The 17782-nt window shown below is 40.9% G+C and overlaps 1 protein-coding gene across 1 annotated transcript in view; it reads left to right on the forward strand.

Moving 5' to 3' along the window:
• The window catches only part of LOC122553857 (cytosolic phospholipase A2 zeta-like), a 138464-nt gene that overhangs the window by 18134 nt on the left and 102548 nt on the right, over window positions 1-17782 (forward strand). Inside the window, exons 2-3 of the mRNA XM_087990162.1 lie at window positions 8508-8580; window positions 17646-17782. Of these exons, the coding sequence (XP_087846288.1) occupies window positions 8508-8580; window positions 17646-17782 (210 nt within the window). The remainder of the gene's footprint in view (window positions 1-8507; window positions 8581-17645) is intronic.

Genomic DNA, 17782 nt, shown 5'->3' on the forward strand with positions numbered 1-17782 from the left:
TAATAGTATGCTGACAAATGCTTGGGCATTCTGAAGATGATTCCTAGTGCATGTGGGCTCAAATGTACAAAATTAGTGTCTCCTTTGGTGAGATTAATATAAAAAAATCCAAATAACACTCCAATCCAACAGTGAAAGTTAGAATAGATTATTGGTGTGAAATAAATTCTGACTAGATTCATATTATGCTTCACATGCCAAGAGAATAGTTTGCAGCAAATTTAAAATTTTTCCTATTCCTCAATGTGATCCACACAAAAGGTAACTTCACTGAGAGTGTATTCTGTTTAGTTTGATACAAGCTAGTATACATGAAATAGTACCCAAACAAGATTCCTTAATTTTTTTTTAATGTCTTGTCTCATTAAATGGGAAGTAACCAAAATTTCCTTTTCAAAACACCTATGCAGTTGTTTCATAGTTCTACCACAAGATATGTGATGTAATATGAATGCAAACTCGAGAATAATGGGATTTTCGTTTAGCTGTAGAAAAACTAGTTAAATAGCAAAGTGGTCATTTGCATTAATGACTTCTTACTGCATAATTCTTTACTATGCTACAATTGTTCAACAGTTTAGCCCTCCACTTGCAGATAAAAAGTGGACTTGAATGGTTATATTGTGCTCAGCTGACAAGAGGGACAAATGGACGACAATTAAAAACTCAGGTTAAGTGGAACAAGCAGAACAACACTTCCAAATTTCACCATGTTCATGAGAGTGTCAACACGAATTCTCCCGTGTGTGGTTAGTGTTCTGTTTAAATCAGAAGATATACCAAGAAAAGCTACGCCAGTGTCTTTTAAGGTACTGTAACTTTGAACTTTACTCAACTGCATACACTATATTTTGTTGTCTTTTAGTTCCCTATGTTAGAAATAATCACGTTTTAAACTTTGAAAGGTTAGAGTTCTTTGTGTTCAGTACATGGCATCTGGAAAGAAGACTGCCTTAGACCAGTGTACATATTGCGCAATAGAACTCTCCAGTCCAGCTGTGAATGTGGCCCCTTGGAATACATACAAATAATGATGGGTGAAGGGTAACTAGTTCTCCATTTGATAGAGACAATAAAACAATATATTACATTCCACTTTGTTAAAAATGTAATGCCTCTATTGTTATAATTGTGGACGGCACGGTGGCACAGTGGTTAGCACTGCTGCCTCACAGCGCCAGAGACCCGGGTTCAATTCCCGCCTCAGGCAACTGCCTGTGTGGAGTTTGCACATTCTCCCCCTGTCTGCGTAGGTTTCCTCCGCGTGCTCCAGTTTCCTTCCACAGTCCAAAAGTGTGCAGGTTAGGTGAATTGGCCATGCTAAATTACCCGTAGTGTTAGGTGAAGGGGTAAATGTAGGGGAATGGGTCTGGGTGGGTTACTCTTTGGAGGGTCCTTGTGGACTTGTTGGGCCGAAGGGCCTGTTTCCACACTTTAAGTAATCTAATCTAATAATTATGCATTCATTACATTTTCTAAACTATGGAGGATTACTAATCAACACTTTTTTTAGTAATAACTGAGTTTTTTTAGTCTTTCATTACATTTTTTTTAAATATGGTTCATTGTATTGCTTAGGTGATAAGAATATTATGCATCCAACTTGTAGATTTGACTTGCAATTTTCTTATTGGTGAGTTGGAGTGCTGTAGAGGCAATGTTGATCTGGTGTTTCGAGAGCCATTTATAATTATGTTTCTGCTGTTGTTGATTGTGTCTGATTTTCCAGCTCAAGCACATTGAATATGGACTCTCTTTCATCTTATTTGCATATCAGCTTCTGTCTCAAGTATCATTGATCTTGTAGCCACAGCTTCAGCATAGTTTTGCTGGGTTCCACCTTTTCATGTACATGTATAATTGCCCTTTCAATAATTCAGGCAAGAATTTGAAATGCGCATTGAAGCAGTGACCATCTTCTACCTGCACTAAACCTATATTGTTCAGTGAATTCCTTAAATTGTCTGTATACAGGAGACAGTGGCTTAATGGTATTCCACAGTCATAAATCCAGAGGTCCAGATAATGTTCTGGGCACCTAAGTGTCAATTCCAGCACAGCAGATAGTGGAATTTGAATTCAGTGAAAGAAATCTGGAATTAAATCTGATAATGACTGTGATATTGTCGATTTGTTGTTAAAAACAGAAACAAATATGGTGCAGTAATGTCCTTTCCTTCATGCTTAGTGGCCTGTTCTACCCTACATGTAACTTCAGCCCAACAGCAATATGGTTGACTCTTAATTGCCTTCTGAAATGGTCCAGCAAGTCATTACTGAATCAACTGCTCCAAAGTCTAAGGAAGGAATGAAACAAACAAACCATCTAGCATCGAAAAAGGGACAGAAACAAGCAATGACAAACTCAGCCCTGTCAACCCTGCAAAGTTGTAAAGAAGGGTTACACCTGAAATGACGACTACTTCACCACCTGATGCTGCCTGGCTTGCTGTGTTCTTCCAGCCTCCTGCTTATCTACCTTGGATCCCAGTATCTGCAGTTTTTTTTTGTCTCCTACTAATATCTAGGGGCTAGTCCAAAATTGGAAAAGCTGTTGCAAAAAATAGTCAAGCTTCAGTCAATTCCGCAACAAACTACATGAAAGCTCTGCTGTCCTGCCACATCTTAGTTATGATAATAGTTAAAAAAGAATTAAACAAGTCTTTAATCAAAGAATCATTTGCGGAGGAGTCTCTGCTAGCATCCACATCCTCAATAATCACATGGCTTAGCTCAGCCACAAAATAAATCTTTTAATGGCCTGATACGAACCATCTAAGCTGATTTAATGATGCAACAACATGCCCAAAATGTTGACTCTCCTCCTCAGATGATGTCTGACCTGCTGTGCTTTTCCAGCACCACACTTTTTGGCTCTGACTCTCCAGCATCTGCAGTCCTCACTTTCTCCTAACATCTTGATTGGTTTGACAAATTTAAATCCTTCCGAGATTTAACTTTGCATCCCACCCAAAATACATTGTCAGCATGACTTTTTAGGTAGAAAGTTTTATTGAAAAGAAATAGGTAAAACATCCTATTTCTGCCCAAACTTTACTTAATTCAGTCAGGATGTAGTTGTTACCCTTTAAGTTAACTTATCCCCTCAGTTGCCATACCTCTCAGATTTGGTTCTTAACTTTTAATTCTCCATATGGTTGTTCCTTTCAGTGAGAACTCTTAGTCCACAAGCTAGCTTAAATGTTCCTGACCCCCCTCTATGACTGACAATCCCTCCAGACTAAGATCACTACAGTTTGGCTGGAACCCTCATAATCTTCAACATTGTTTATCCTTCCAGTATTGATTATTGACCTGAGTCAGGCTGACAAGTCCTGACTCCCTCCTGACTGTAGTAAAGTTGTCCTCTTTTATTAAGATTCATTTCAAACATACCTTTACCACATCATGAACAACAGGAAATTGCTGAGAGCTAATCCTCCTGAGTATATTTCACACTCGATCCAGTCAAGTATGATTAGTGATCCATGGAAAATGCAGTCCAGACAACCTGATCAGTTCACTGTGGTTCTAAACATCACTGCTGTTGTTGGTGATGATACAAGACTAGACAAAGGTTTGAATGATTTTTCTATACATAGTTGCTCCCAGACAACTTGGGCCAGATCCTCTTTTATTATATTAAAATTGGTCTTTCCCCAGTTCAGAGCCTTTACCTCCAATTCATCTTTGTCCTTTTTCATAACTCTCTTAAGTCTTTTTGCATTATGGTCACTATCATTGAAATGTTCCTCCACTGACACTTCTACCACTTACCTGCCTTTGTTCCCTAAAATTAGAACTTTCTTTAAACTAGATTAAAAATCTCCTGAGCCCATCTTAAGAAGTGTGCCCCCTCTGAGCCTTTAACATTTTGTCTATCCCAGTTAATCTTGGGGAGTTAAAATTCCCTAATATTACCCTTTAAATTTTATATTTCTCTGAGATTTGCCTACGTATCTGTCCCTGTATCTCTCACTGTCTGTATGTTTGAGGATCTATTGTAGACTCCCAGCAATGTGATTACACTCTTTTTGTTTTTAAGTTCTATCCATATGGTCGAATTTGAGGAACCTTCTAAGATATCATCCTTCCTTTTTGGAGTGATTGACTCTTTAATCAAGATTGCGACACTATCTCTCTTACACCTGTCCCTTTCTTGATTGAAGTTTCTACACCCATCCTGTCCCTCCCTCAGCCATGTTTCCATGATAGCAATGACCTCACGTTACCACGTGCTAATCAATACCCTCAATTCATCTGCCTTACTCACAAAACTCCTTGCATTAGCGTAAATGCTATCCAGACTCTCCATGCTCTCTTATGTTATAATCTGACTGTATATTCTCTGCCTTGCAAATGACTTGTTTATTTTTCTCTATGATTGCCTGTGTATCGTTCTCTACTGAATCTCCACTCTGTGAATCCCATCTCTTGCCAAGCCATTTAAATCCTCACTAACAGCACTGGCAGAGTTAAGATTAAGCCCAGCAAGACTCTTCGGAACTTCTGAATTTTTTCTTCCCTATAAGTGCCTGTGCACCATTCTCTATTAAATCATCTCTCTTGAAAGAAGGTTTTCCTTAATGCAGCTTTAAAATCGAGGAAAACAACTTGCTCATTACTAATCAATCAGCTGTCTGTTTTGTGCTGCCTTTTATCAATCAGCCTTATCAAATTCTGGTGGGATTCCTTTGGAAGTTAGCTAATGCTACAATTGGCTCACTCTCTCACCCTATCTCCTGCTGATTTCATAGCCACAAAATCTTCTGATCTCTGGCTCTTTCTACTGTTCGTTTTGTGGTCCCAGATGTAGCTTTTGGAGAGAATTATTAGGGATAAGCTCTGTTTTGCACATTTGGAACAGCAAAGCCTAATTAGGGGCAGTCAGCATGGCTTTGTACAGCACCGGTCATGTCTTACTAACCTAATTGAATTTTTTAAGGATGTGACAAAAGTGATCAGTGAGGGTTGAGCGGTGGATGTTGTCTGCATGGATTTTAGTAAGGCTTTTCAACAAGGTCCCTCATTGTAGGCTCATCCAGAAAATTAAGATGCATAGGATTCATGATGACTTGGCTGCGAGGATTCAGAATTGGCATGCCCATAGACAGAAGGTAGAGATGGAAGAGTGTTTTTCAGACTGGAGGTCTGTGACTAGTGGTGTTCCAAAGGGATCTGTACTGGGATCTCTGCTGTTTATGATATATGTAAATGACTTAGATGAAAATGTAAATGGGTGCGTTAAGTAAGTTTGCAGATGATGCAAAGAAGTTGTGGGTAGTGTCGTGTGGCAGGATGTAGATCAATTACAGATATGGGCAGAGAAATGTCAAATGGATTTTAATCCAGGTAAGTGTGAGGTGCTGCACTTTTGGAGATCAAAAATTAAGGAAAAATAATGGTAGGACTCTGAAAACATTGATGTACAGAAGTCCATACCTCCCTGAAAGTGGCCACACAAGTAGATAGGGTGGTAAAGATGGTGTATGGCATGCTTGCTGTTATTGGTCGAGAATTGAGTACAAGAGTCAGGATGTCATGTTGCAGCTTCACAAGACTTTGGTTAGGCCATACTTAGAGTACTGCATTTAATTCTGTTTGCCACATAACAGGAAGGATGTGGAGGCTTTGGAGAGGGTGCAGAAGAGGTTTACCAGGCTGCTTTGTAGATGCCGGTGTTGGACTGGGGTGTACAATATTAAAAATCTCACAGCATCAGGTTATAGTCCAACAGGTTTAATTGGAAGCACTAGCTTATGGAGCGCCGTTCCTTCACCACCTGATGAAGGAGTGGCGCTCCAAAAGCTAGTGCTTCCAAATAAACCTGTTGGACTATAACCTGGTGTTGTGTGATTTTTAACTTTGTACCAGGATGCTGCCCGGATTAGAGAGTATGAGCTATAAGGAGCTAGAAAAACTTGGGTTGTTTTCTCTGGAGCAACGGATGCTGAGGGGAGACTCAATAGAGGTCTATAAAATTATGAGATGCATAGGTAGATAGATTTGAGGATCAGAATCTTTTTCCCAGAGTTGAAATGTGTAAAACTAGGGGCATGCATTTAAGGTGAGAGGGGGTTAAGTTTAAAGAAAATGTGAGAGGCAAGATGTTTACACAGTAATAAGAGTATGGAACACACTGGGGTGGTGGTGGAGGAGGCAGGTACAATAGAGGCATTTAAGGGACTTTTAGATAAGCACATAGGCAAGGAATGGAGGGATATGGACCAATGGCAGGCAGAAAGTATTAGTTTAATTTGGCATTATGTTCTCATCGTGGACTGAAGGGCCTGTTCCTGTGCTGTACAATTCTATGTTCTGGCTGTGAATTTATGTAGTCATTCACAGCTTCAGCACATCTTTCTCTCTCTTTTTCGGTATATTCCTTTGGCACTGTTTCACTGCATCAGCTCTGCTGCCTTTATCATGTGTTAATTGAAGGCTAGATATTTGCATAGTCAGCATTTTTATCTGTCTGCTCCTGGCTTCACATGTTGTGGCAGTGTCTACAGCCTGTGCTGGTGAGCTTAAATGTAATTGTTTGTCTCCTGTCCACAGAAAGATTTGTTCACCCTCTCTTTATTGCTTATGCCTTTTCAAAATCTAGACTATCAATTCTGTTTAAACTTCTTAAGATGTCTTTATGACAACACTAGCTTCCAAATTCATTGTGAGTGGTGCTTTCATTGTTGAGCCAGTCAACTTTCAGTTGTTTTCACATAGTGCACTCAGCTTTTTAGTTTCTACATCTGTAGTACTTATTTAGGTCAATTTATCCCAATTAGCATTAAGTTAATTTAAAATGTTATTTTGTTTACTCAAAGATGTTTTTTGTCACCATATTACATCTTCTCTTGCCTTTTGGTTCCCATGTGTTAGAAATAATCTTACTTTAGACTTTGTAAGGTTGGAGCTTTTTGTGTTTAATACAGCATGCCATACTACCTGGTAAGAAGACTGTCTGAGACCTGTATATTGTTGGATGTCACGTGGTTGACTCGTGCTGCCATTAGCCAAGCTATTCCAGTACAGTTATAAGAATGGCATCATAATAATCCAGTATGTCCAGTCCACAAAAAGATGGTCTGCCCTTCTGGTTACAGTGTTGATATGACTGACCCAAGTCCCTTTCTAGTCATTATGTGTGGGGATTCAACAGTAGTAATGTCATTGAATGTCAAGGACTGATGACTGGATTCTCTATTGTTGGAAGTGGTCATTGCCTGGCACTTCACAGAATCATAGAATTGTTATAGCTCAGAAGAATGCCATTCAGCCCATTATGCCAACAACAACTGTTCAAATGAGCTCTTCAAAATTCTGTGGTGCAAATGTTACTTGCCACCTATTAGCTGAAGCCTGGATATTATTCAGGTCTTGCTGGACTGCTTCATTACATGAATGTGGCTGAATGTTCTGAAATCATCAACAAACATACCTATATCTGACCTATTGGAGGGCAGGTCTTTGAAGCAGCTGAAGATGGTTCGGCATAGAACACTATCCAGAGAAACTCCTGCAGAAATGTTCTGGAGCTGAGCTGATGTAGCCCTGGAAGCCTATCCACCATTTGCAAGGCACAAGTGAGATGTGTGATGGAATTACATTTGACTTGATGAGGTTTGCTCCAGCACCTTGCAGAAGCTTGACGTCATCCAGAACCTTGTAGCCTACTTGTTTGGCATCTCATATAGCACCTTCAGAAAGGTTCCTTGGACAGCACTTTCTAAACCTACAACCGCTACCTCCCAGCACTGCTGACTCACTGCTTCCCATAATGGCTGGTGTATAACCTAATTACATTTGTTTATTTAATTGTTCTTGTTCTCCTGGATAGTTCTGTAGTGGCAGTTGATACCTAATTTACCTGCAGCTAGATTAGCCTATAGTAGTTAATCGTTCTTCAATATGTACGACCTGAGACCAAAAGATCATAATACTGTTCTTTGGGATACTGTCAGACTTCAAATGCTTGACAACTTTCATATTATCTAAAACTAGAATGGCCTGTTCTCGTTTGCACAGAGAATTCCTTTCCCACCTCCTTTCTTAATAAATCCAGCTGCAATAAACAGCAAAGGAAATTAACACAAATAATCCCTGCGACCCCTCCAACCAATAAACCATGGCGTATATTGTGTTCCTTCATTCTTTCTGGGTCAATATCCTGGGACTCAGTACCTAATAACACTGTGCATTTCTTGCACCACATAGATTTTACTTGTTCCAGAAAGCAACTCACCATCACCTTCTCGAGCACACTTGGATATGGGCAATAAATGGCCATCAATGCACACATTCCCTTGCAAGAATAAAAATAGATCTGGATCTTACTGAATTATTTATTCACTATTTCAAATAGAAGGATAAAAAACAGAAAGTGCCAGAGAAAACAACATGCCTGGCAGCATCTGTGGAGAGACAAGTAAAGTTAACTTTTTGGTACCTTTAATTGGCATCAACTTTCACTGCATGATTTTAGGTAATAATGCTGCTTTCCTTTTCAGAAAGAGAGTCATCCTTACTATGACTTATCTGTGAAAATTCTACGAGCAAAAAATATTGTTGGAGGAGATTTCTGTAAGTAGTTACCTATTTATCTATTTGTGTATTTGTGAATCTGCTGATACTTTCAGAGGTTGTGCCTGTAATTGGAACAACAGTAGAAATAATTGTGTACTAGCAGTTGATACCTATTTTACCTGTAGCTACTTTAACCTATAGCAGTTCACCATGCTTCAAACGTTTGTATAACCTGAGACCATAAGATCAATATTTTGTATACTGTTTCTTGGGATACTGTCAGATTTTGAATGCTTGACTATTTTCATAGTATTTAAAACTAGATTGGCCTGTTCTTGTTTGCACAGAAAATTCTTTTCTCACCTCCTTTACTTGACAAAACCAGTCACAATATACAGCAAAGGAGACTAACATGAATAATCCCTAATTCTTGCATGCAGTGAATCTCTAAATGTATGTGCAGGTATTACTTGGAGATATACCAGTTGTGTATTTTTATTTGTAGAGATACGGTTTCTGATTTTCATCATCTTAATCTGGTATGTACAAACATAACTTTTGTACAGAAGTAGGTCCCATAGTTGCCTTTTCATTTAAAAAGTTCTGAATAAATGGCCAAGAGGAGTCTTGAAAAATTTAGAAAAAGGCTTGTTTCCTCGCAGTGCCCTATCTCTTCCTCCTCACCGGTACAATTTCCTGTACTGTGCCCCAACAATTCAGCATTAAATACCTCAATATCATTCTGATTACCTCAACCAAGTGTACAAAACGCATTGGATGGCAGAGAGTCCCTGGAGTCTCATTGCAAAAATATATGGTGGGATTCATTATATAGTGACATTATTGCGCTCAGTTCTTTTTAGTATTTCCCACTTCTCAGTACCAGGGAAGCCTGCGCATGTGGTAATGGTGAGGTATCAAATTCACAGGGACCCACTGAAACACCAAATCTGTTTATAGCATTCAGTTGCTGAAAATCCTTAACCTGGATACCATTCGGATGAAACACAAATGGAGTCAGAGCAGCAATGCATACCTTCCTGTCATTAGTCCATAATAGAAGTAATCACTTTCCAGTCACACAAAAAGACCTTATGAACCCATTTGTATATAATGTGTTTTCGCAATTCTTTGATGGATGCTCTAGGGTCGTGCTCCCCTTTGGTGTGCTGGAGACAGGCTGCTGCCCCTTTTCCTGGGAAAAGATTTCTTGCTATCCACCCTGTCTAAACTTTCCATGATTTTGTAGGTCTCAATCAGATCCCCATTTGACCTTCGTCGTTTCAATGAAAATAATCTGAATCTACTCAACTTCTCCTCATAGCTAGCACCGTCCATACCAGCCCTGGTGAACCTCCTCTGCACCGTCTCCGAAGCATCCACATCCTTTTGGTAACATGACGACCAGAACTGTATGCAGAATTCCGAAAGTGCCGAACCAAAGTCTTATACAATTGTAACACGACCTGCCAACTATTGTACTTAATACCCCGTTTGATGAAGGAAAGCATGTCATATGTCGTCTTGTACATCAATTTTCTCTCATGTACATCTCTCTGTACATCAATTTTCCCCAGGACTTTTCCATTTACTGTATAGTTCTCTCTTAAATTGGATCTTCCAAAATGCATCATTTCGCATTTGTCCGGATTGAACTCCATCTGCCATTTCTCTGCCCAACTCGCCAATCTATCTATATTCTGCTGTATTCTCTGACAGTCCCCTTCACTATCTGTTACTCCACCAATCTTAGTGTCATCTGCAAACTTATTAATGAGGCAACCTACACCTTCCTCCAAATTACTTATGTATATCACAAACAACAGTGGTCCCAATATTAAAAAGAACTGAGCGCAATAATGTCACTATATAATGAATCCCACCATATATTTTTGCAATGAGACTCCAGGGACTCTCTGCCATCCACTGGTCACAGATCTCCATTTTGAGAAGCACCCTTCCACTACTACTGTCTCCTGTTGCCCAATCAGTTCTCTATCCATCCAGCTAGAACACCCTGGACCCCATGCGACTTCACCTTCTCCATCAGCCTACCATGGGGAATCTTATCAAATGCCTTACTAAAGTCCATGTATATGACATATGCAGCCCTTCCCTCAACAATCAACTTTGTCACCTCTTATTAGGTCTATAAGACACCACCTTCCCTGCACAAAAATGTGCTGCTATCACTGATAAGCCCATTTTCTTCCAAATGGATATGTATCCTATCCGTCAGTATCTTCTTCAACAACTTCCCTCCTCCTGACGTCAGGCTCACAGGTCTGTAATTACCTAGATTATCCCTGCTACCCTTCTTAAACAGGGGACAACGTTAGCAATTCTCCAGTCCTCTGGGACTTCCCCCGTGTTCAAGGATGCTGCAAAGATATCTGTTAAAGCTTTAGCTATTTCCTCTCTCACTTCCCTCAGTAACCTGGAATAGATTCCATCTGGACCTGGGAATTTGTCCAGCTTAATGCCTTTTAGAAGGCCCAACATTTCCACCCTCCTTATGCCGACTTGACTTAGAGTAATCAAAGATCTAACCCTAACCTCAAGGAGCAACTATTGAGTGTCCTTGATAATTATGTACCTGTCAGGCAGGGAGGAAAGGGTCGTGCGAGGGAGCCGTGGTTTAATAAGGAATTGGAATCCCTTGTTAAATGGAAGAGGGCGGCCTATCTCAAGATGAGACGTGAAGGTTCAATTGGGGCGATTGAGAGTTATAGGGTAGCCAGGAAGGACCTGAAGAGAGAGCTAAGAGCAGCAAGGAGGGGACATGAAAGGTCCTTAGTCGGTAGGATTAGGGAAAACCCTAAGGCTTTCTATAGGTATGTTAGGAATAAAAGAATGACTAGGGTAGGAATAGGTCCAGTCAAGGATAGTAGTGGGAAGTTGCGTGTGGAGGCGGAAGAGATTGGGGAGACACTGAATGAATACTTTTCTTCAGTATTTACTCAGGAACAGGGCATTGTCGTCGATGTGAATACTGAGTCACAAATAAGTAGAATGGATGGCTTTGAGGTATGTAGAGAAGAGGTGTTGGAAATCCTGGAAAAGGTGAAAATAGATAAGTCCCCTGGGCCTGATGGCATTTATCCTAGGATTCTCTGGGAAGCAAGGGAGGAGATTGCAGAGCCATTGGCCTTGATTTTTATGTCCTCTTTGTCTACTGGAGTAGTGCCAGAAGACTGGAGGATAGCAAATGTGGTTCCCTTGTTCAAAAAGGGGAGTAGGGATAACCCTAGTAACTATAGGCCGGTGAGTCTCACTTCTGTTGTGGGCAAAGTCTTAGAGAGAATTGTAAGGGATAGGATTTATGCACATCTGGATAGGAATAATGTGATCAAGGATAGTCAGCATGGTTTTGTGAAGGGCAGGTCGTGCCTCACAAACCTTATTGAATTCTTTGAAAAGGTGACGAAGGAGGTTGATGAGGGGAAAGCGGTAGATGTGGTATATATGGATTTTAGTAAGGCGTTTGATAAGGTTCCCCATGGTAGGCTACTGCAGAAAATACGGAGATATGGCATTGAGGGTGAGTTGGAGGTTTGGATTAGGAATTGGCTGGATGGAAGAAGACAGAGGGTAGTAGTTGATGGCAAAGTTTCTTCATGGAGTGCCGTCACTAGCGGTGTTCCGCAAGGATCTGTTTTGGGACCATTGCTGTTTGTCATTTTTATAAATGACCTGGAAGAGGGGTTAGAAGGTTGGGTGAGCAAGTTTGCGGATGATACGAAAGTCGGAGGAGTTGTTGACAGTGAGGAAGGATGTGGCAGGTTACAGCAGGATATAGAGAAGCTGCAGAGCTGGGCAGAAAGGTGGCAAATGGAATTCAATGTAGCTAAGTGTGAGGTGATTCACTTTGGGAAGAATAACAAAAAGATGGGGTACTGGGCTAATGGTCGGATACTTGGTAGTGTGGATGAGCAGAGGGATCTTGGTGTCCATGTACACAGATCTCTGAAAGTTGCCACCCAGGTAAATAGTGCAGTGAGGAAGGCATATGGCGTACTGGCTTTTATTGGTAGAGGAATTGAGTTCCGGAGTCCTGAGGTCATGATGCAGTTGTATAAGACTCTGGTGCGGCCGCATCTGGAATATTGTGTGCAGTTTTGGTCGCCATACTATAGGAAGGATGTGGAGGCACTGGAACGGGTGCAGAGGAGGTTTACCAGGATGTTGCCTGGTATGGAAGGAAGATCGTATGAGGAAAGACTGAGACACTTGGGGCTGTTTTCATTAGAGAAAAGAAGGTTTAGGGGTGACTTGATTGAGGTGTACAAGATGATTAGGGGGTTAGATAGGGTTGACAGTGTGAACCTTTTCCCGCGTATGGAGTCGGGTATTACAAGGGGGCATAGCTTTAAATTAAGGGGGGGTAGATATAGGACTGAAGTTAGGGGTAGGTTCTTCACTCAGCGAGTCGTAAGTTCATGGAATGCCCTGCCAGTAGCAGTGGTGGACTCTCCCTCTTTATGGGCATTTAAGCGGGCATTGGATAGGTATATGGAGGATAGTGGGTTAGTATAGGTTAGGTGGGCTTGGATCGGCGCAACATCGAGGGCCATAGGGCCTGTACTGCGCTGTATTCTTCTATGTTCTATTCGCCATGTCCCTCTCCTCTGTGAATACAGATTCAAAGTACTCATTAAGAATCTCCCATTTTCTCTGACTCCATGCATATCTTTCTTCCTTTGTCCTTGAGTGGGCCCACCCTTTCCCTCGTTACCCTCTTGCTCCTTATGTATGAATAAAAGGCTTTGGGGTTTTCCTTAACCCTGCTCGCCAAGGATATCTCATGACCTCTTTTAGCTCTCTTAATTCTTCAAAGTTAAAGGCCTATATTCTGTCAGTCTCTCAGCTGGTCTTATAAGTTGCAGCTGTGACATGTTCATTCCAGTATGAGTGTCCTTTTCATCTGCCTTAAACATACCCATAAAAGGTGTATACATCCATGCTGTTGCTATGTGCTGCACAAAGACATCTTGGTGCATCCTCTGAGGCTTCCTCCACCTTGCCAGAGACTAATGTTAGGATCTCAATGCTGGTAACCGCAGAGATCACTGTTTCACCTGGTGGGGAAACAAATAATGATTGTGAAAGTCACCATCATCAGTAAGCTTCACAGGATCAATAAGGAGAGATCACATCCGGAGTGAGGCACAGCCACATTGAGTGTAGATACTTCTGGGATTTTGGAGCAGCTCAGAAATTTGGTGATGCAGGGAAGAAGTATTTTATTCTTTTGGTTAATAGTTTCTAAGGCCTTTTAAACAGGATAAATTAAAGCCCAGCATAATAGGCCCAGCAGAAAACAAAGGGTGACAGCACAGGGAAACTGTAAGTTTATTGGTTGGTAATAGCTACTAATTTGACTATGTTATTATAAGGTACTTTCTCATTAAAGGCAAGTAGGAGAAATATTTTTCAGATTAAAAACTAAAAACTCATAAGAAATTAAAAAGAAATAAATTAACTATTAATAAAATCTATTACCTATAATAAAATTCCCGCCTCAGGCGACTGACTGCGTGGAGTTTGCACATTCTCCCCGTGTCTGCGTGGGTTTCCTCCGGGTGCTCCGGTTTCCTCCCACAGTCCAAAGATGTGCAGGTCAAGTGAATTGGCCATGCTAAATTGTCCATAGTGTTAGGTAAGGGGTAAATGTAGGGGTATGGGTGGTTTACGCTTCGGCGGGTCGGTGTGGACTTGTTGGGCCGAAGGGCCTGTTTCCACACTGTAAAGTAATCTAATCTAATCTAATCTGTAAAGTAATCTAATCTAATCTAAAAGTAATCTAAAAAGCGATGGAGGGCCAGGCAATCTGTTGTAATTGCATGATATGGGAGCTGGTGGACGCCATTGTGGTTCATGTTAGCCACATCTGTCATAAGTGTTGGTTGTTTGAGGGACTCTGGCTCAGCTGGAGTTGGCAATTTGCTGGAGTCTGAACTTTGAACATCGCGACACATCAGAGAGAACATAGAACATAGAAGAATACAGCGCAGTACAGGCCCTTCGGCCCTCGATGTTGCAGCGATCCAAGCCCACCTAACCTACACTAGCCCACTATCCTCCATATGCCTATCCAATGCCCGCTTAAATGCCCATAATGGGGGACAGTCCACCACTGCTACTGGCAGGGCATTCCATGAACTCACGACTCGCTGAGTAAAGAACCTACCCCTAACATCTGTCCTATACCTACCCCCCCTTAATTTAAAGCTATGCCCCCTTGTAATAGCTGACTCCATACGTGGAAAAAGATTCTCACTGTCAACCCTATCTAAACCCCTAATCATCTTGTACACCTCTATCAAGTCACCTCTAAACCTTCTTTTCTCCAATGAAAACAACCCCAAGTGCCTCAGCCTTTCCTCATACGATCTTCCTACCATACCAGGCAACATCCTGGTAAACCTCCTCTGCACCCGTTCCAGTGCCTCCACATCCTTCCTATAGTATGGCGACCAAAACTGCACACAATACTCCAGATGTGGCCGCACCAGAGTCTTATACAACTGCAACATGATCTCAGAACTCCGGAACTCAATCCCTCTACCAATAAAAGCCAGTACGCGATATGCCTTCTTCACCGCAGTATTTATCTGGGTGGCAACTTTCAAAGATAAAAGAGAGGCAGAGTTACTTGGATTCAGTGCTTGAGGAGGTGTTCACACCTTTAGATTAATGACCTTGAACTCAGTCAGTGAACAGGGGCAGGAAGGGTGTGATTTGATTACGAGCAAGGTAGTCAAAGGAATTCAAGAGGTAGTGTCAAAGGAGCCTCAGCTCTGAGCTTGTCTAACAGGTTTGAAATTCTTTCTCCCTGTGTGGATGAAAGTGGGGGCTTCAGGGAGGATAAGCAAACTGACCACACCACTGTGGTACAAGAAGCCATGGAGGGGTGGAGGTTTGTAAAGAGACATCTAGTTGTAATTGGGGATAGTATAATCAGACAAACAGGTACTGTTTTCTGTGGCCAAGATCAAGAGATCTGAAGACTGTTACCAGCCTGGTGCCTATCTCATCTGGGCTTCAGAAGGACTTAAGAGTGGGAGGGGAAAGATCCAGTTGTTATGCTTTATATAAGCACCAACAATATAAGTAGAAAGAAGATAAAGGTTCTATTAAGGGAATATGACAACTAAATTAAAAAGCATATTCAAAAAGGTGGTCATGCCTGGATTACTACCTGAGCTATGAGATAATCGGCAGAGTCAACAACATTAAAGAGGATAAAAATGTGTCTCAAAGATTGGTGTGCAAGGAATGGGCTCAAAGTTTGGGATATTGGCACCAGTACTGAGGAAGAAGGGAGCTGTTCCAATGGGACAGGCTCTGCCTGAATCCTGCTGGGACTACAGTCCTGGCAAATCACATAACTAGGGCTTTAAGCTAAATAGTAGGAGATGGATTCAGTTGCGTGGAAAACTATCAAACTACTCCTCCTCGGATGTTGCCTGAACTGCTGTGCTTTTCCAGCACCACTCTAATCTAAACTTTGGTTTCCAGCATCTGCAGTCATTGTTTTTACCTGGAAAACTATCAAATCAAAGGTAGAGGAGAAAGTGGGATTGCAGGTCAGTGATGTGCTGATTGTTACCACAATATAAAAGGGACTGTCAATATGCGTGAATGTCATATTGAACCAAGAAATCATAAGTGTGGGAAATTCAAAAATAGAACAAGCGTAAAAGCTTTGTGTCCTAATGCAGGAAGTACTTGGAATAAGATACATCAACTGTGAATGTGTAAATTGGGGTAAATAAATATGATCTCATTGGCATTAAGGAGATAAAAACTGGGAACTTAACATTGAGGGATATTTGATTTTTTTGGAAGGACTGGAGGGATAGCTGATGAAATAAACACAGCTGTGAGAGATGATCGAGGCTCACAGGATGTCGAGTTCACTTGGGCAGCGGTCGAAAACAGCAAGGAAAGGAAGACATTGATGGAAATGTAGTGTACAGACCCCCAAACATTAGCCACTCTGAGAGAGGCTGTAAATCAACAAATAAGAATAGGAGGATGTAAAAAGGATAGAGCAATAATTATGGATGACTTAGATCTTCATATTGCTTGTGTTAATCAAATTTAAAAGGGTAACTATGGCAACTGGTTCATAGGTAGAGATAGTTCTAAGAAAGAGTCTCCTAAACAGTGGCATGGCAAAAATATATCCCAGAGAGGAGGAAAGATTGAGAGAAGCATAAGCCAGCCATGGTTAACCAATGAAGTTAAGGAAATTATTAAATTGAAAGCAAAAGCATATAAAGAGGAAAAAGTCAGTGATTGCTCAGAAGTCTGAGATAAATTCAGAATCCAGCAAAAGAGGAATAAAAAGATAATAAAGACAGAAAATAAACTATTAAGGCAATCTAGCAAGGAAAATAAAAGCTGACAATAAGAGCTTCTTTGAATATATCAGATAGAAGAGACAGGTCAAGGTGAATATAGGACTCTTACAAAATGAACTTGAGACAGTTATGAGGGATAAGGAAATGGTAGAGGAGTTTAACAGATATTTTGCATCACAGTAATACTAAACAATATGGGATAGGAATTAATTAACATCTGTTTCTCTCTCTCTCTCTCTCTCTTTCTGTCTTGCTCTGTCGTTATCTATCTTTCTTTCTTTGTCTCTCTCTCTCTTACTCCTCCTCTCTCTCCCCACCCCACCCCCCACCCCCAATCTCTGGCCCTCTCTCTCTCTCTATTTTCAAAGGAGCCCATCTTGTAGTTGGTACACACTGCTGCCACTGTGTGTGTGGCCAGCAATAAATGTTTAAGGTGGTGCTTGTGTTTTGAAATATAATCAGAACAATTGTTATACTAGCATAATAATATGCTTCTCTGTACCTATTTATAGAAATGAAAAGGCATGTGGTGTTCTCAGTGCGACAAGGTCCTCCTAAAAAGGATCAAACAAGATTTTGTTTGATACATTTGAGTAATAAGTTAAGACTCCTGATATTTTTTAATAGTGCTGAACTAATTTTAATATGCAGGAGTAGCAGGGACCAAGGCTGTCTGCCTATTCTATTGTGCAATAACATGCCTGAACATGCATTGAAATGGCTTTTGATTGTTTCAAATTTGATTGTTCCCAGTACGTGCAGCAGACTGTTATGTTTCTTTGCACCTCCCTACGGCATCTGCAGTTGATTACAGAACAAAAACCATACCCAATACCAATAATCCTGAGTGGAATGAAACCTTCACATACAGGCTACAGAGTATGGTGAAG

Source organism: Chiloscyllium plagiosum, unplaced genomic scaffold (genome assembly GCF_037043375.1).
Source record: "Chiloscyllium plagiosum isolate Xiang-an unplaced genomic scaffold, Cpla_swu_hap1 HiC_scaffold_8, whole genome shotgun sequence".
Lineage (NCBI taxonomy): Eukaryota > Metazoa > Chordata > Chondrichthyes > Orectolobiformes > Hemiscylliidae > Chiloscyllium > Chiloscyllium plagiosum.